We start from the raw sequence: 21,246 nt of genomic DNA on the forward strand, positions 1-21,246 counted from the left end.
TCTCTGTTATAGTTATGAATGGAGTTAGACTTGTCTTGGTTAAATCACATACACTTTTTTATAGTCCTATTTCCACTCTGATACTATACACTGCCAAAAGATAAATTCACTGATAAAAAATGACTATCTAAAATTAATCCCAACAGTGCCCTATCTCTACTAATATATATTGTTTTAATCCAAATTTCAGGCAAAATGGAAGGCGAAAACCAAGTTTCTTTTGAAATGGACCTGCAAGAGAGCAGCCAGGAATTGATTGAACAAATTGACATGGAATTTATGGATCAAAGCATGGATAATGAACTGCTGCAATGTGTCCAAGCAGTAGATGCCCTCCTTGCAAATGAGGACATTTTACAACCTCACAGCTTGCAAACAATATTTCAAGAAAATAATGACATTTCAGACACTGAAATGTTAGAAAGTTTAATAAATTATGAAAAACAATAAAAATTAAAAAAAAAATTAAAAAAAAAGAAAACAAAAAAAAAAAAAAAACAACAAACAAAACAACAAACAATTAACATTTAGTCTTTGAAAAGTATATCATTCTATTATCCTTAAAGTACGCTGCCTAGAACGCTTTCCGGTTCGCGTACTAGGCGCTCATCGCGAAAAAAAAAAAAGAAAAATTTTTTTTGAACCCTGCTGGGCCCTTTTAAAACCTCCACATAAAACCTAGGGGGTCAGGGAGGATCTACTATGCCCCCTTATGGAAATTTCCCCCTTTGTTTTGGCCTCCTCTTATCTCTCGATCCTACCGAGAGACAAGATGGCGGCCGCACCGGACTGTTTAGAATGTTGACAGACACCGAAGAGCCAATCAGCTTTCCGTGCGCAAAGTTCCGTTACGCGAAAAGTACGCGAACCAGATCGCTGCCCGGAGCGCTGTTACAGATATATATCTTGATTTAAACGTTAATTTCTCAAAATCCACTGGAGCACATATATTGAGACCTAGCAAAGGCACATCGGCCTAACAGTCCCTACAATTTTGCCAAGTTTCGTGCAAATCCATTCAGCCGTTCGAGCTAAAAGTGAGTCCAACCGCCCTATGGAAAACTCAATGTTAAAAACGCGTTTTGGGACCCCCCTTTTTTCTCAACCCCCCCTTGACGACCCCCCCCCAAATTTCCTGGAGCTGCTCAGAAACAAAATGTGCCATTTTCCTGAAAATTTCAACCGATTCCGCCCACAAACGCCAAAGTTATTAGACATAGAATTTTCAGAAATCCCATAGGGAAAAAATCCTAACTATATATACCTACTGGCGACCGCCAGTAGGTAATATATATATATATATATATATATATATATATATATATAACCTACTGGCGGTCGCCAGTAGGTATATATAGTTAGGATTTTTTCTCTATGGGACTTTTGAAAATTCTATGTCTAATAACTTTAGCGTTTGTGGACGGAATCGGCTGAAATTTTCAGGAAAATGGCACATATTGTTTCCGAGCAGCCCCTAAAAATTTGGGGGGTTTTCGTCAAGGGGGGGCTGAGAAAAGAGGGGGGTCCAAAAACGCGTTTTTCCCATTCATTTTTCCATAGGGGGTTTGGCCTCACCTTTAGCTCGAACGGCTGAATGGATTTGCACGAAACTTGGCAAAATTGTAGGGACTGTTAGCCCGATGTGCCTTTGCTAGGTCTCAATATATGTGCTCCAATGGATTTTGAGAAATTAACGTTTTAAAAAACAGATATATCTGTGACAGCGTCCCGGGTAGCGCTCCGGTTCGCGTACTTTTCGCGTTACGGAACTTTGCGAAACGAAGCTGATTGGCTCTCCGGTGTCTGTCAACATTCTAAACAGTCCGGAACGGCCGCCATCTTGTCTCTCGGTAGGATCGAGAGACAAGAGGAGGAGAAAAACAAAGGGGGAATTTAATGAAAGGGGGCAAGGTAGACCCTTCTTGACCCCCTAGGAATTATGCTGGGGTTATTAAAGGGTCCCGTGGGGCAAATAAAAAAAATTTGATTTTTCGCGGTAGAAGCGCTTCCCGGTTCGCGAACCAGGTAGCGAACCGGGTCGCGAAACGGGAATTCGCCATTTTGTGTTTCGTTTTAATTAAATTACAAGATGGAGGAAAAACAATGTGAGAAATGGGTATAAGGGAGTACGGAAGACGTATCCTGACCCCCTATGTTTTCTGAGGGTGGCTGAGGATGCTCATATATGTTGATACATGTCTTCCAGCGGCTGCGCGTGAGTGTTTTTTTTGCTGCGTGACGTCTGTTAACGTTCGATTCGAAGGAAATCAGGTAGTGTTGACCGCCATTTTGACACTGCGAGTAAATATATTGTTAAAAATAATTGTTATAAATTAATCCGTATTGATAAACATTGTCTGCGCCATCTTGCCTTTTTTCCAATGCCACACTTTTGTTGTGCACGGCAGCCATTTTAGATGCCTTGACCAGACCCACTCTCTGCACGCCGCCGATCCTCAGCATGGCTCCCCACCCTCGCAAGCATCTCCCCCATGCACTGGTCACCCACGCTCTCTCTCTCATGCATGGGCCATAAACCTCCCCCCATCTGCGCTGCTCTTCCCTGAGAATCACACCCTGTGCCCGCCCAACACCTCCCTTTCACCCTATTCACTACCGCACCCTCTGACACTACTCTTCCTCTGTGTCCGATTGTCCAGGCCAGTCCCAGGCTATCACCTAGCCCTGCGGATGTAGTTTATGGCCCCAACTGTAAAGAATCACCTCTCTTCAAAGGAGTTACAGTAGATCAAGGCCCCCATCCCATGAGATCCGTCACACCACACACGTTCCTACTATCTGATAACGATCCTGTATTGTGATGGGGGGGGGAATTCTCACTGTAAGGGTGTGTGAGACCGAGCCTGAAGCGGAAGATTCCAGGGATGCCTTTTTGTACATCAAAGTCTTCACAATTATGTGTCACATTAAAAATATATAGCACTCCAACAAAGTAGTAGGATTATAACACTTTAATAACTTATAAATATATACAACTCTCCAACAAAGTAAACACGTTAAAAAAAACATTTTAAACAAAGCAACAATGGGCTGCATTGGTCTGTCTTTTAGTCGGCAAAATCCGTCTGCCTGTGAGGTGGCATCAGTAGCGGTCCGTTGTGCGAATAGGCCGAAGGCAGCATAACGCGCCGAGATCCGCACGGCACCCAGGTGATGTCCAGTAAGTTGCCGCACTGGTCTTGGCATCCTACAATGCTGCGCCGAAAAATGGTGTGGGGCGCCCCGGAAGGGGGGGGGGACGGGAGGGGGCGCGAACGGGCCTCCCCCGCCTCCCCAGGTGGAGGCTCCTCTGCTGCAGTGGGGCGCCCCTTTAGCGTTTCAGTCGCCATTCAGCAGTTTACCGCCCGCTTTTGCTGCACTGTGCCTCATCCGCCATTCAGCTGAGTTGCGCCCGCTCTTGCGGCTACAGCCTCTCGCCCACCATCCAGTTGAATTGCGCCCATTCTTGCGGCTACAGCGTCTCGCCCACCATCCAGTTGAATTGCGCCCAGTCTTGCGGTGCAGCGATCGGCGGCTGCCACAGGACTCTTAAAATGGCGGCCGGCTTTTCGGATTTGGGCCTGGTCCACTAAAATGGCCCTGGGACACATTTGAACTCGGACATTTGCCTGCTAGGGCTTGGGCCCCATTCTCGAAAGCGTCCCCTCAGCCTTGAAGATTCTACAAAAGTCATCGGGGCCCCCGACTCCCGCAGGCTTCCGGTGGGGAGCGGCTGCCATGATTGCTTGCGGAATGGCCACGACGGAGCTACGAGATGGTGGTGCTCTCATGCTGACGCCAGCTTCAGTCTGAAACATCCAGAAACACTGTAGACTATCAATTCGATGACTTCCGGTGGAGCCCCAACGTGACCCGGTCTGGAAGAACTTGCCCTCCCCTCTTTTGACTGATGGTTCTTGTTGCCTGTCCCCTCTGTTGTCATCTAACGGAACCTTTTTGGATTGCTGAGTGAGAAAAAAAAAGGTGGGGCTTTCATCATTTGGGAAAAAAAAATGTTTCAATCCAATGAAAAGTGTTATTTTTAGGTCATATGATCAAGCATTTCATCATTAGGAAACCAAAAGTAAAATGAACCAATGAAAAGTTTTATAAACAAGTCACATGACCTGTTATGCGGCTTTGGGCTATAAAAAGCCTACAAAATCGGTTGGCCTGTGAGGCGGCGTCAGTAGCGGACCAATGTGCGAATAGACCGAAGGCAGCACAACGCGCAGAGATCCGGATGGCACCGAGGTGGTGTCCAGCAAGTTGCACTGATGTGGCCATCCTACAATGCTGCGCCGAAAGACGGCGAGGGGTGCCCGGGGGGGGGGGGGGGAGGCGGTGCGAACTGGCCTCTCCCGCCTCCCCAGGTGGAGGCACCTCATCTGCAGTGCGGCGCCTCTTACCGTTTCACTCGCCGTCCAGCAGAGTTGCGCCCGCACTTGCTGCTACAGTACGCCGAAGGCAGCAGAAGGCGCCGAGATCCGGATGGCACCGAGGTGGTGTCCAGCAAGTTTCACTGGTGTGGCCATCCTACATTGCTGCACCGAAAGACGGTGTGGGGTGCCGGGGGGGGGGGGGAGGCGGCGCAAACGGGCCTCTCCCTCCTCCCCAGGTGGAGGCACCTCATCTGCAGTGGGACGCCTCTTAGCGTTTCACTCGCCTCCCAGCTGAGTTCCGCCCGCTCTTGCGGCACAGTGCCTCACCCCCCATCCAGCTGAGTTCCGCCCGCTCTTGCGGTACAGTGCCTCACCCGCCATCCAGCTGAGTTGCGCCCGCTCTTGCGGCTACAGCGTCTCGCCCACCATCCAGCTGAATTGCGGCCACTCTTGCGGTGCAGCGATAGGCGGCTGCAACAGGACTCTCAAAATGGCGGCCGGCTCTTTGGATTTGGGCCTGGTCCACTAAAATGGCCCTGGGACACCTTGGAACTCGGACGCTTGCCTGCTAGGGCATGGGCCCCATTCACGAAAGCGTCCCCTCTTTTGACTGATTGTTCTTGTTGCCTATCTCTTCTGTTGTCATTTAACGGAACCTTTTTGGACTGCCGAAAGGGGTTCTGGTCCGACCGCTGGTTGGTGGAGACATTTTGACTATATCCTGGACCTGCCCGGCCTCGCCCAAAATGGCGCCGGTATAAATGGGACTCGTAACTCCTTGTTGTGTACTGGTTGCCCAACCTTGATATCACGAGATACGTATGCAGTTTTGAAGCACATGGCGGGCGGGGACGAGTACTGATTGAATATTTGGACATCCCTATTGATATTAAGTTCTGATGTGTTTTTGATTACTGTACTATTGAAAGTTCGAATTAACGTCACCTATGGTACTTGCCCACAAATGTATATCTAGATAATTTTATTGTAACTGGCCCTGTCGTACTTTAAATATAAAATGTACGTCCACCGATTCCGCAACTGTTAGACACCTTAGTTCTTGCACACCTAATGGCCCGCCCGTTACGTTCTTCTACAGTGTAAATGTTCCCTCATCATATACAATTGCAGTTTGCTCCGTGGCTGGCCCACGTTGTTATAGGCCCGTATTTGTATACTGACATTTTCACAATAAAGGTTTTTAAAACAAAACATGGTAGTAGTACCTAGATTGGTAAAGTTTTGAATAATAGCCACTGTTTTCGAATCAGTAAAAGGCAAGTGAAATAAAGCAGCCCGATTACATGACGGTTAAAAGGTATAATACGCAGGAACGCAGTAAAGATAAATGGTCAAGGGCTGTTGTGTTTTCTACTCCTGCAACATAAAGTGATCGATAAGAATCCGATATTCATGCCTATCAGCGACTAAGACAGCAGGCCGAGCCTCTTTTGTTCAACGGCTCCCTCATGGGACAAAGAAACGCCCTTTTTCTCGAGATAGGAATATTTTACTTGCAGGACAGTTGTAAATTTCCCGGGAAAATACATTAGCCTGGAACATTGTTAGTGATAAACTGTAAATGCATCTGGGTCCTTTGCTTTACAAGTCAGAGTGAGAAAAAAAAAGGTGGGGCTTTCATCATTTGGGAAGAAAAAATGTTCGAAAGCAATGAAAAGTGTTATTTTTAGGTCATATGAATAGCCTTCCATCATTAGAATAACAAAAGTAAAATGAACCAATGAAAAGTTTTATTAACAAGTCACATGACCTGTTATGCTTACGTTACGCGCTGCGCGCCGCGCTCTGGATCGCTTCCGGGAAGCTGCGCCTCGCGCACCGGAGCACTTCCGGGTGCGCTAACGCGGCGCGTCATATGACGCATTACGCGACAACGCAGGTCCAGAATATAGTCAAAATGTCTCCACCAACCAGCGGTTGGAACACAACCCCTTTCAGTAGTCAAAAAAGTTCTGTTAAATGACAACAGAAGGGACAGGCAACAAGAACCATCAGTCAAAGAGGGGAGGGCAATTTCTTCTCTACCGGGTCACGTTGGGGCTCCACCGGAAGTGATCAAATTGGTAGTCTACAGTGTTTCTGGATGTTTCAGACTGACGCTGGCGTCTGCATGAGAGCACCACCATCTCGTGGCTACGTCGTGGCCATTCCGCAAGCAATCATGGCAGTCGCTCCCCACCTGAAGTCTACGGGAGTCGGGGGTCCCGGTGACTGTTGTAGAATCTTCAAGGCTGAGGGGACTCTTTTGGGAATGGGGCCCATGCCCTAGCAGTCAAGCGTCCGAGTTCCACGGTTGCCCAGAGCCACCTTTGCAGGCCAGGCCCAAGTCTGTGGAGCCGACCGCCATTTCGTGAGCTCCGTAGCAGCCGCCGGTCGCTGTACCGCAAGATTGGGTGCAATTCCGTTGGATGGCGGGTGAGACATTGTAATAGCAAGAGCAGGCGCAATTCAGCTGGCCGAGCGAGGCACTGTGTCGCAAGAGCGGGCGCAAGTCAGCTGGTCGAGTGAAGCGCTGGGGTGTAGCTGAGAAACCTCCACCTGGGGAGGTGGGGGAGGCTCGTTCGCGCCGCCTCTCCCTTCTAGTGCACCCCACGCCGTCTCCTGGCGCAGGTATATGTGATGGTCGGACCAGGGCACCGCAGGACGTGTCTTCAGGTCAAACGGATTGTGGGACAAGGTGTGGAGCAGGCGCAATTATCTCAGGGGCCTCCGTCAAGCGGTTCAGGGAGGCACCGCATCACATTGTTTTCCAATGCAGTCAGGTCCACAAACAGCCCCCACTTACTTTGAGAATAGTGAAGCTGCAGCAGGTGCAAATAAGCTTCAGACAGTGTTACAAGCGCTGCTCAGAACCGTCAACTATGGCACCCAACATCCAGGACTTATGCCATTTGTGCAAGGCAGTGGCATCGAAGCATCTCAGGGACCAAGCAACATACTATATCCAGAGTCCTTACCACAACCTCTGCCTTCCTTCTTACCTAGTTATTGTTCTTTCACTCCCACTCCAGGCTTTTAGTCTGTGGATGGAAAACCATGAACCTACACTCACCTATGAAAATCTTACTATTGATGGTTGATTTTGAGCTCCAAATACAAAGGCTTGTTTGGATCGATGTTGCAGCAGGCTGCCATGTAAATAGATATTTAATAAAATGTTTTACCCTGTTACTTGTTGGTTTTGAGTCCCAAATACAAAGGCTTGTTTGGATCGATGTTGCAGCAGGCTGCCATGTAAATAGTTATTTAATAAAACGTTTTACCCTGTTACTTTGCTGGTGTGTTGTATATATTTATAATATTTGCATAGGGTTTGTCGTTATTTTGGGTGGGGTGGGCGGCGGAGCCGAGCTGTCTTGCAGCCATCATGGTGTCGAGCTCAGTTCCTCTCACTAGTTTCGTATTTCTCATGAGGGGTTGTTCATAATGTTTCTATTTTAGCGAGGTCAAAAAGAGATCCCATTAGTGGCCTATTGATTTTGCTTGATTCCTTTTGTTTTTTTAACGATTTTTCACTATCTGCAAAGACTAAACAGAGTATTGCGACTCTGTGCTTGTTTGTAAATAGAGAATGAACCAAAGAGAACCAATTCCAAAACAATAAATGCTAGGATAACAATCAATCAAATGGAGAGGGAAGCAGGCACAACGGATTACAACGGGGGCAAAGGCCTGTGTTACCTACCCTTCACTATCTGCAAAGAGAGAATACTCCTAAAAGAAAAGAGGGGGGGGGGCAGCGTTCAAAGCACATCAGCGTGCATAAACACGAAAATGTTTTTACCTACCACGTACTTGACATTTTACAGCTTTTGATATTTGCTATTAAAAAACCATTGAAATTCACTGAAAAAACCATAGGTTATAGACCATATATAGTTAGAAATTAGCATTTACAAAACCTTGAAAATTCACTGAAAATACCATGGGTTATAGACCATATATAGTTAGGAATTAGCATTTACAAAACCTTATTTTACTCACACAAAACCATTGAAATTTCATATATAGTTAGTTGCACTAACTATATATCGCGCACCCGCAATTCACTGCTGATCATGTCACATATTACATCATTCATGACATGATCAGTGACATCACTGATGACATCACTGATGACATCACTGATGACATCTCAAATGACATCACTGATGACATCACTGATGACATCTCATTTGACATTACTGATCACATCACTGATGACATCATTAATGTGATAATACAGTGAACCTCTTCAGACTCTAATATAATCTTAGATACACTCAGAGTAAATAGACACTCACAGACTGTCACTCATCCATGGAGTTACTCACACACCTAGTCAGTCATGCAAAGAATCAATCACACTTCCATTTCCTCAACTATATAGTTATACACACCTTACTTATTCAAACATATACTAACACATATTTACTCTCTTATACAATCCCTGATACAAGTTCACAATGATCCATACAGCCACTCACAAATTCACTGGCTCTTATGCACAGTTATTTATATATGTCAACTCTCACATGTACTGTGTTTTACATATGTACTTACTTTGACATGTAGCACTGAGATATCCATTCACTCACCAATACACTTATGCACACAGTCAACCGCCCATACAGCTGTTTCCACATGCACTTTTGAACCCATGCATCTAGTGAATCAACTGCTCACACATCTATGCACAGAGTCGTACACCTCCCAGCCACCCACACACACACTTAGTCTCCCATACAAATACTTGGGCAACCAATCAATAACCCATATACTTAATCATAAAGCTACTGATCAACACATGCAGCAGTTTACAGTACAACAGACATAATGATGCACAAATTAAGACAGTTTAGTCACTAACCCATGCACTCAGTGAGACACATTTAATCACTCACTCATACAGTCAGTCATGCACCTACTAAATCCTTCATCCAGACACTTACACATCCACTTATTCTTCAATATGTAAGACATATTTTGACTTTACAGAAACACACAGTCACTGGATGTTGTCATCAGTGAAGTCATCAGTGATGTCATTTGAGATGTCATCAGTGATGTCATCAGTGATGTCATCAGTGATGTCACTGATCATGTCATGAATGATGTAATATGTGACATGATCAGCAGTGGATTGCGGGTGCACGATATATAGTTAGTGCAACTAACTATATATGAAATTTCAATGGTTTTGTGTGAGTAAAATAAGGTTTTGTAAATGCTGATTCCTAACTATATATGGTCTATAACCCATGTTTTTTTCAGTGAATTTATATATATATATATAGGTTTCAGGCACATTATAGTTAGGAATTAGCATTTAAAAAACCTTTGAAATTCACTGAAAATACCATAGGTTTCAGGGCCATTATAGTTAGCTGGACATTTCACTCGTACAAAACCATTGAAATTCCCGTTATAGTAAGTTTAGCTAACTATAACTCGTGCACCCGCAATGCACTGCTGATGACGTCATCCAGTGATGACGTCACATCACTCATGACATGGTCAGTGACATCACTCATGACATCACTCATGACATCTCAAATGACATCACTGATGACATCATCCAGTGAATGTGTGTTTTTCTGAAAATTAAATATGTTTTATATATCCATATCTCAAGGTCGATGGAAGAATAAATGGTATATTAGTGTCTTAATGGATGATTTGTTTGTAAAATGTATTGTATAACTGACTGATTAAGTGTATCTTAGTGAATACATGGGTTAGTGAGTAATGTTTAAATATGAAAATATCTGTATCAGTCTCTCACTCTGTGAATAAGTGGCCGCATGGGTTGGTGAGTAGCTACATAAGTGTCTATATGGGTTATTAGTTGTTTTTTTGAGTATCAGTATGAGTGTCTGAGTGTCTGTATGGTTCGGTGGGGGTATTACTTAGTGCATAGGTGCATGAATGAGTGTCTCATTGTTTGTATGTGTTGAAGACAGCATGTATGCAGGACTGTATGGGAGGATGAGTGTGTGTATGGTTGTGTTAGTGAGTGAATGACTGTCTCAATAGTGTCTTTATGAGTGACTACATATGTTTTAAACTAGTATATGTGAGTATTGGTATATGTGAGAGTGAGAGATTGGAAGAGTTCCTGGATAAATAAGTATGTGTTTCTATAAGTGATTGTTTAAGAGAGTAAGTATGTGTAAGTTTCTGTTGAAGTAAGTGTGGTGGTGTGTGTATAACTGTATATACAAGTAAATGGATGTTTGATACTTTGTTTGCATGTGTGACTATGTGTGTGAGTAACTCTATGGATAAGTGTCAGTGTGTGACAGGATGTGTAGGTGTATGATTACATATGATGAGTGAGTACATGTATGAGTGACTGTATAGAACTGTTGGTGAATGAGTGGATGTGGGTGTAGATCTTGGAAATACTGAATAAGTGTGCTGTGACTGGAATTGGTATCTCCATTCTTTTGAAAATGTTAGTTTCTATTTTTGAGTGTGTATCAAAGTTTATATTAGGGTGAGAGGAGGCCTGCCACTCTATCACAAGGATGATGTCATCAGTGATGTCATGTGAGATATTATCAGTGATGTCATGAGTGATGTCACTGACCATGTCATTGGTGATGTAATATGTGACATCATCAGCAGTGCATTGCTGGCGTGCGAGTTATAGTTAGCTGAAGTAACTATAACAGGGGAATTTCAATGGTTTTGTACGAGTGGAATGTCCAGCTAACTATAACTCCCCTGATACCTATGGTTTATTCAATTAATTTCAAAGGTTTTTTAGATGCTAATTCCTAACTATAACGTGCCTGAAACCTATGGTTTTTGCAGTGAATTTCAATGGTTTTTTAAATGATAATTTCTAACTTTAGAGTGACTGAAACCTATGGTTTTTTAGGTGAATTTGAAAGGTTTTTTAAATTCAAGTTTCTAACTATGCCTACAGAGTTAGGACATGTAAAGAAATAAGAAAAAACCCACAGAAAGGAAAAACAAAGAAATGCAGAAAGAAGCAACAGAAGTCCTCAAAGATGAAGAAAAGTATAGCAAGAAGGAAAATGTGCAGAAAGAACAAACAGAAGAGCAGAAAGTAGCCTTGTTGCTAAATCATCCTGTACCCTCAACTTTTTCAGACGGGTACTGGTGTGCTATGTTAAAAGACACTTAGAATACAGTGAAAACACGTACAAACACTAGGGAAAACTATGCGTTGGGGTATCATTGTGACTAGCATGACCTCCTCTGTAAGCCCCTAGTATACAATAGGGCAGGGGGATTAAAACTACCTCTTAAAACGCACCATGGAGTGCGTTTTCACACTGATGAAGGGAGGGGGGCCTGAGGTGATATGTGTGCAAAAATGCCCTGTGGGCGTTTTAAGTTGGGGGATAAAATCCCCTTGAATCCTGAGGGTCCCTGGGGGCCAACTAACCCACCAGGTATGTCCACTAAGTGCCACAGAGTTGCATTGCAGAGAGTTGTAAAATGGGGCATGGCCTCTAACCACCTCTCTGCAATGCAGCTCTCTAGCCCTGACTGGAAGTACCCGGTGGGCTTTTTTGCCCCCAGAGGCCCTCAGGATTGGAGAGGAATTATTTCCCCAACTTAAAACACACCACAGGGCGTGTTTGCCCATGTCACTTCAGGCCCGTCCCCTGCCCTATTATGTACTAGTGTCTTACAGAGGAAGTCATGGTAATCACAGAGGTACCCAAACGCATAGTGTTCCCTAGTGTATGTAGGTGTTTTCACTGTATTCTAAGTGTCTTTTAGCATAGCACTGGCTCTAGTCCTGGTTAGTCAGATTCAGTTACCATCAGTACCCATCAGAAAAAGTTGTGGTTACAGGAGGACTCGCTGCTCCTCTGGTCGTTTTTTCTGTACATCTCTTCTTCCTCCTGCACTTTTCTTCGTCTTTGCGGACTTCTGTTGCTTCTTTCTGCCTTTCTTTTTTTTCTTTCTATGCGTTTTTTCTTCTTGCTTCACATGTTCTACCTCTGTAGGCATAGTTAGAGATTACCATTTAAAAAACCTTTGAAATTCACTGAAAAAACCATATGTTTCAGGCACGTTGTAGTTAGAAATTAGCATTTAAAAAACTTTAGAAATTCACTGAAAAAAACATAGGTTTCAGGGGCATTATAGTTAGCTGGACATTTCACTCGTACAAAAACATTGACATTCAGCCGTTATAGTAAGTTCAGCTAACTATAACTCGCGCACCCGCAATGCACTGCTGATGACGTCACATTACATCACTCATGACATGGTCAGTGACATCACTCATGACATCACTGATGACATCTCAAATGAAAACCCTGATGACATCATCCTTGTGATAGAGTGGCAGACCTCCTCTCACCCTAATATAACCTTTGATACACACACTCAAAAATAGAGACTAACATTTTCAAAACAATGGACATAGCAATACCAGTTACAACACACCTATTCAGTAATTCCAAGATCTACACACACATCCACTCATTCACCAACAGTCCTATACAGTTACTCATACATGTACTCACTCATCATATGTTTTCATACACCTATACATCCTGTTACACACCAACACTCACCCATAGAGTTACTCACACACATAGTCACACATGCAAACAAATTATCAAACTTCCATTTACTTGCATACTTTCTCTCTTAAGCAATCACTTATAGAAACACATAATAATTTATACAGGAACTCTTCCAATCTCTCACTCTCACATATACTCACTTATATACACCAATACACATATACTAGTTTAAAACATATGTAGTTACTCATGAGTAAACTATTGAGACAGTCATTCACTCACTAACACACCCATGCACACACTCATCCACCCATACAGTCCTGCACACATGCTGTCTTCAACACATACAAACAGTGAGTCACTCATTCATACATACATGCACTACGTAATGCCCCCCCAACGAACCATACAGACACTCATACTGATACTAAAATAACCAACTAATAACCTATATAGACACTCATGTAGCTCCTCACCAATCCATGCAGCCACTTATATGCAAAGTGAGAGACTAATAAAGAGATTTACATTTTTAAACATTACTCACTAACCCATGTATTCACTAAGATACTCTTAACCCCTTCGCTGCTCATGACGAGCTCAGCTCGTCATGCAGTACACTGGTCGTGTGCCCATGACGAGCTGAGATCGTCATGAACAATGGGAAATCAGAGAATGCAGCGCAGCAGGGGAAAACCTCTAGCAGCCAAGGTGTTAATCAGTCAGTTGTACAATCAATTAAAAAAAAATCATCCATTTAGACACTTATATACCCATTTTTTCTTCCATCGACCTTGAGATTTACACATTCACTGGATGATGTAATTTGAGATGTCATCAGTGACATCATTAGTGATGCCACTGACCATGTCTTGAGTGATGTAATATGTGACGGCATCAGCAGTGCATTGCGGGCGCATGAGTTATAGTTAGCTGAACTAACTATAACGGGGGAATTTCACTGGTTTTGTAGGAGTGAAATGTCCAACTAACTATAACACCCCTGAAACCTATGTTTTTTCAGTGAATTTCTAAGGTTTTTTATATGCTACTTTCTAACTATAAGGTGCCTGAAACCTATGGTTTTTTCAGTGAATATATATATGAACAGAACACCCTACTTCAACAGGAAACTCCAAATGAAGAAGGCACGGACTTCAGGTTGATGGCATTCAGCTTATTTTTTGTATCAGGTCCCCCTCGATCCCAAGACCAAAGAGACGCGTTTAGACTTCAATGAAGCCTTTGTCAATCTTTTTGGCACCAGTTCACTTTCAAACTAAATAGTCACTCCCACTTAAGGCATTAGTAAACATAAACAACATACTACATGTCTCACTACACACCCTCTACATTTCACCAGTGCTATGATAATAAATAAAATGCTGTGCAATGCACATACAAAATATACATAGTCACATAGATTTATGTTGTGTGGTTGACGAGTCTAAGCATCAAAAAAATCTTTATGTTGCCAACCTAAGTGGGAAACCTCATATATTGCATCAGAGAAGCCAAAAGCTCTGAATGTGTCGCCTGTATATCTGACATTTATATAAGATATAAAGTCTTAAACATATTATTTGACATTTTAAAACATGCTGCAATTATATCGTAATAAAAATAAAAAGCACCTCTGTCCCCCCTCAGAACTGGGATGCATTTCTAAAGTGAAAGACGCTCTGCCGTTAATTAGATGTTGACTCACACTGCAACCATAGTATTCCACAATGCCAAAATGAAAATGCAGCGAACACTAATTCAATCCCCAATTAGCAACCTACTGAGGTAATTGCTTTCATGGAAGTCTGTTACTCAACATATGCACATGTCCGTATCAGAACTACCCCTCCCATAATGCAACAGGGTGATCGCAAGCATGCCGGCTATGTTTTGCGAGAGTCACTTTTGAAAGTCAGCATCACTGAAAACCATATTATCAGATCCAGAAAGCAGTCCAAGGTAAATCATCGTATATATGTGTTTTTTATTTAATCTGAGGATATACTATATTGACCTCAGAGTGCATCTGTGAATTGCAGCCCTCAGGAAGTTGTAGGGTGACATACCCACAGACGAAAAACATGTTGGTGGCAGAGGAATCATAAACCCAAGTAAGCAAAGAACTTAAGAACGAAAAGGATTACTGGGGACTTATATGGGCTAAAACACCATTGCGTGTGCTGAGAGATTTGTTTCAACTTTCTTACCTATGTGTTAGTTGATGCAGGGATGTCGCCCCCCCCTCTTAAAGCACCACAGTAGTATCATTTTTCAAAAAAATACTTTTGTGCAATGTGTCCTGAGTGCCAGATTCTTTATTCTCCCTCTAGCTCAGAATTGACTTGACTGTTGGGGCTTGGCCCTGGGCCCGCAGCACCTTTACCCTCCTGGGGTTCCACGCAACTCGACCTGCAAGTGACCAATTGTCAATATCACGTTTTCCCATTGAATACAATACAAAGGTGCTGCTGTCGTGAATTGCTGTGGTTTATATTTTCTGCTGAAATCCATAACTGCGGTTATATGTATTGGATCTTGTTTGTTTTGATGTGTAAATTGAGATACAAAATATGCTCTTTTTAAAAGAAATTGGGGTCGGATTTCATTTGAGTCGTATCAATTATGTATCGTCCATGTTTGTACTCTGAAAAGCCTAACACATGTTCCTCTACTAAAGCCTGACAGCTCATTGCAACTCAAACACGATTGAGCTAAGGATTTATTATTTTGAATCCATGGACCACTTTTGGTATATTGCGGGAGTATTGTATGGTGAAGCCTAACCAGCATCACCACATAATAATCCACCGTCCTACAGTTTAAGTTTTCAAAAACTTGTCATTCGTTTCATACAGACTGAGACCACATACAAACAGATTGTGACTTCACTATATCATATTTTGTGTCAAGGATTCAAATGTCACATAGCATGACCTTCACCTTTGTCCCAGAGATAGCTACTCTTATGTCAAGATGAACCAAAAAATGACAAACAATGACATCATTTTGCCATGGCCAACATTTTGACAGGATAGGCACCAGCATGCCAAGGGTGCTCACATTATGCCAAGAACTTCCTCTCTACATCAGACCCAGAAAGATTCCATTGCTGCATCTCTTCATGTTTAAGATGCCCACAATATGCCTAGTATGGCCACCTAATGACAGGATCCACATTGCGGATAGAGTGGTAATCATGCCGAGCATGAATGCAATATGACTTGGCAAGAATAACTATCATTCTATAAGGAATAGCATTATTCCAGGAGTGTGCAATATAACAAGGATGCCAATAATAAGCCATAAGTGATGACCAGATTTCCAGAGCTGCAAGGGTTCAGGTAGCTTCTTTGGAGCAATGCTTCTAGGGTCAGGGCGACATCACGGACATGAATTCTTATTCCCCTTCTCTCTCTATCTCTCTATCTCTCTCTTTATCTCTCTCTCTCCCGCTGTCTCTCTGTCTCTCACTCTCCCTCTCTGTCTCTCTCTGTAACACTCACACACACCCACACAAGCATACACACAAACACAGATACACACAATGTGATGACCAACATAGAGTATTTGATATAGGCAGTCACTATGCGTTAGTACTCAGTGTGAGCATGGATCACTGACACTGGCTGGCAAGCCTTTGGGGGCTGCATGTACAGGACTTTGTTATATTTTGATTAGATGAGAACTTAGAGATGCCAGTATGAAGGCAACCCATGCCACAGTACACTATGCCTTAACCAATTCATGTTGCTTGTTCCTCGATAAACTATTTCACCCTCCTCTCCTACCAGCGGTGTGCATTTGTAGATCTCATGAACAGGCACTTCATCTGGAGCGGCCTTGTTTCCAATCTCCAAATCCTGCTTCTAGCAATCCTAACCTTCCTGCTCTAGACGGCCCCAATAACCAATGCTAGGGATATATCCTTTCCTTATCTGCAACTAGATCATAGTGACCTCTGCAATATCATGGCATATAATCCACAGAATTCCCTGCTCCTTTGCCCACAGTGAATGTCAACAACACCTAAGGGGGAAATCTAGGACCAGCAGGCTAACACATTTGAGAGGCAAATCAGTTATGGAGGAGTAAAGCCAAGAAACCTATGAGAAAGGCCTCACTTAGCTTTCATTTTGCCACATAATATAATGCTGAGTTGTTGTCTGCTGATCTAATCAGATATGTTTTTTAGTCATCAATTAGGTTGACCTTTGTTAAAGAATTTCCTATTTATTGTTGATTCAAAAAAATCAATACATTCCTGCATTTGGAGTTATGGGAAAACATGTTTTTTTCTTTTGAAGGATGACAGCATTTTCCCAGGTACTTTCAAAAAGGAACATTATAATCATCACAATAGAAACATCACTGAAAGCCATGAAATGGAAATTGCAAGTAGTGAAAGCAACCAAGACCTCAGTGAAAGTCAGGACGACAAAATTACTAACCACAATGTTCCAGGGCCTGATGCGCAAAGCCAACATCAAAACAACAGTGAAAATCAAATAGGCAATTTGGACAATTTTAGTTTCCTTTCTCCTGGATTCATGGCAGCATTGGACGCCGCAGAAAGACCGACTGTGAGACATAATGAATCACGGCCGAGCAGTGAGAGTGATGAAAGTCTACCTCTGGACAAAAATAGTCTCAGCAAGGAAGAACATGGTACAGAGGACCAGACAGCAGTTCGGCATGAAGAAAGAAGGGGGTCACAAGAAGAGGATATCAGCGACAGTCCGGAGAACGACACACAGGAGTATCGTAACAAAGCCCATCTTTTTGAAAACTATGATGATGAGGGTGAACTGAGTGAAGATGGTAAAAGCGACGAGGAACGTGAAGGCCAACCTATAATGATGGAGGACTACCCTAAAATAGATAAGCAAGAGGAGGAAAGTATCTCATCTGAGATTGTCATGGAAGAGTCCAGCCAAAACCCTCAACTTGCACAGGCTCAGGAAGATGTTCAAGAAAGGTTACAGAATATTCTGGGAACAGGTCTTGAGGAAGAAAAGGTGAATGCATCATCAATTGAACATGAATCGGAAGAGAAGACTGAGATGCAGACTGAAGAGGACAACGATAGTGACCAAGCCAACAGCCAAATGGAGGCACAAGCAAACATACAGAGTCTTTATGGGGAAGAATTTCTTGATGTCACTGATATTGACAATGAAGACAAACCCTATGATGCAGATGAAAGCAAGGAGACTAAACTACCCACTGAAAAAATTGATGAGAACACAAGAAGTGAAGAAAAAGTAGTCTATGAGGCCAGCAAAAAGTTTGCTGCTGAAGGCAGTGAGATTGTCAGCGTTGAGGATCATGCAGAAAAGAATGAAAGCGATGGGGGTGTCGATACAAATGAGACTGGAGAGGACACAAGTGTAAACATAAACGTGCAGAGGAATGCGAGCAGTGACTTTCTGGAGCCAGTTGCTGGTACCAGCCTGGGGCACTCAAATGACAGTGTGTCTGAATCTACAGAGCAGGTACGTCACATAAGCAATGCTGACTCTTTAATCTGCCCCGTATGGGTTGATCTTGACCATTCTCTTTTAAATATTTGAGCCCAATGTGCAAATGGCAGTTTATTAAGATATACGGGGCGGATGACTTGGTTGCTATGTATTTATTTGGGCTGGTATGTTTATCATTTTTTGCTGGATGTATGGCCAGGTGCAAGGCGGAAATCAATAAGAGAGGATGTGGTGTAACAGCCAGTCCTGCTGGCTTAGGAACTAGGGAACCAGGTCCGAGTCTCAGTATTGACTCAACATCCTGAAATTCGAGACACTTAACTTAATCTTCTTGTGCCTAAAAAACAAAATGAGCGTGTACTTGTGTAAGGTAACTGGTGCTCATTTAAAGCCCTCCACTCCAGTGCCTTCGGGTAGCGTTCGCACTGCAAACATAAAATAGAAATCACAGGTTTATTACGTGTTTAAGAAAGTAGGGATCGGAAACACAATGTTTGGATCCATCTTTAAATGGAAATAGAAGCACCCACATTGGCAAGCGTTTCCTTTTTGTTGAATGTGCGCGATCTGAGCACATCAGTGCAACATCCACTGTAACTGCTGATAATAGGATTTATTGGCCGAACGCTGAATGGAGAGTGTGGTTCCATCGGTGTCCAGGCCCGGGAACTCCGTCACATCCGGGTCGCCTGTAGATGGTAGTTTAGTAATGACAGTTGCCCGCTGTACGCCACAGAGACTAAATACGTTATCTGTAGCATTGTGTACCTTGTAAGCAATATATCCATAAATATAACCAAATGCCTATGTTGCCCTGTTATTGCAACATTGTACCCATGAAATATGGCAACAATAAGCCATCAAACATGTTCACATTCGCTCCAATGCTATTTAATGCTGTGTTTTGATATTTCTCAAGGTAGTGTTGATTGCCAGCTTGAATGAAGACCAAGACATTTTCAGACACGAAGAAAAGAAGAATATCATTCTTGGTAGGTATCTGCCTCAAAGTGTGTTAACATGAGCTTCTCACTTAATTAAATATTATTGAGTGGCTGTATGTAGCAGGCGAACAAATGTTTTAATTCTAATTTAAATATTCTTTAGAAACTAGTAATGTACAGCAGTTAAATGCTTTATAAGTGACTGCCTTCTGCTTTGTAGCCAGTGTTCGACTCCTAGACTATAGGTCTAATACTGTGAAAAATGCATTTGTGCCCGTCATACCTCACTTTAGATGACCTTTTATTTTGTAGAGAGTAACAGGAAATCCAGTTAGATTAGATTAGAAGTTTGTAAAGCGCCTGGTCACTCCAACGGAGTGTCCCCGCGCTAAGAATTCTTCCTCATCGCCAGTAAGCAAGACTCCATTAGCTGCCTCACCGCTTACCAGCGTGGAATATCCTAAAAAAACACGTTTTTAACTTCCTACGCTACGGAACAGAACTTCTGAGGCTGCATCCTGAGATCCAGCTGCAACTAGTTCCACATTTTTGTTACAAGAAAGCCAAACGATCTTCCTCCCATCCGCGCTCTTTGCACCTTTGGGATAATCAACCTAGCAGTGCTGGAAGACCTGAGATTCCTAATAGGCCTATAAGGTGTAATCAAAGGAAACAGCTAGCTAGGGTCTTTCTCATTTAAAATTCTATGACAGAAGCATAGAGCTTTAAAACTTACTTTGTCCTGCACCAGGAGCCAGTGTAGTTCTACAAGAGCCGCCCCTACAGAGGCACATCTTAGGACGTTGGGATAGTAAGAAACATAATGGCTGTTGTATTCTGTACTCTCTGCAGCATTCACATTCTGCCTTTTGTAAGTCCAAGATATAGAATGTTGCAGTAGTCCAAGCATGAAATAATCACAGCATAGATATTGTTTTTTTTGCTGCCTGTGTGAGCAAATCTAGGATTTTATGCAGAGTTTTCAAAATGCCAAAGCCCGTGCAAGCCAGGGTTGAGATTTGTTCATCAAAAGACAGTGTGGTTTCAATCACACCCCTAGGTCTTTTTCTCAGATTTAGGTACCGGGGTCAACCCTAACTCAGAGGGCCACCAAACATGGGACCAGATGAAAGGTTGTTTGCCTTCTCCAACAATGGCAGTCTTTCTTGCATTTAATTACAAACAATTAAAATTCATCCATTTGGCCAGATCTAGTAGAGAAGCTCTAGTTTATGAGCAGTCTTAGCCTCATTCTGTTCCAGAGTGATAATCAGTTGAGCATCATTGGCATAAGATACTAGCTTCACCCCATGTTTAGCTACTACATCTGTATAAGGGCGCATGAAAACATTAAAAAGGGTCGGACTCAATGCTGAACCCTGTGAAACAAAACATTCATATAGAAGGCCGCAAAAAATTTACAAAGGCCCAAGTAATGCATTTCATAGTGCCTGACAGGGTGATACTGTGGGATAACCCCCTGAGTACTGTATAAGTATGAGTTACACCCTCATAATGGGGAATAGCTCTACATACTGGAAACAGCAGGCAGAATTGTGTATTGTGTTCTCTATTTCCCTAATCCTAGGAATTTATGCACAACGTTATCTCCTGCTCTCAGCAAGTGGTATCTATATATATATATATATAATATATATATATATATATATATATATATTCACTGAAAAAACCATAGGTTTTACACACGTTATAGTTAGGAAATAGCATTTGAAAAACCTATGAAATTCACTGAAAAAACCATAGGTTTGACACCAGTTATAGTTAGCTGGAAATTTTACTGATATAAAACCAATGAAATTCCACGTTATAGTTAGTTGGACTCACTATAACTTGCGCGTGTAATGCACTGCTGATGACATCACTGATGACACTATTCAGTGAATGTGTGTCTTTTTAA

General features: G+C 42.8%; 1 protein-coding gene across 1 annotated transcript in view; it reads left to right on the forward strand.

The window, feature by feature from the left end:
- LOC147727586 (uncharacterized) overlaps nucleotides 1–21,246 on the forward strand; it is a 335,530-nt gene that overhangs the window by 121,412 nt on the left and 192,872 nt on the right. Inside the window, exons 4-5 of the mRNA XM_086963650.1 lie at nucleotides 17,209–18,396; nucleotides 19,304–19,376. Of these exons, the coding sequence (XP_086819776.1) occupies nucleotides 17,209–18,396; nucleotides 19,304–19,376 (1,261 nt within the window). The remainder of the gene's footprint in view (nucleotides 1–17,208; nucleotides 18,397–19,303; nucleotides 19,377–21,246) is intronic.

The sequence above is a fragment of the Lissotriton vulgaris genome, chromosome 3_1, assembly GCF_964263255.1.
Source record: "Lissotriton vulgaris chromosome 3_1, aLisVul1.2, whole genome shotgun sequence".
Classification (NCBI taxonomy): domain Eukaryota; kingdom Metazoa; phylum Chordata; class Amphibia; order Caudata; family Salamandridae; genus Lissotriton; species Lissotriton vulgaris.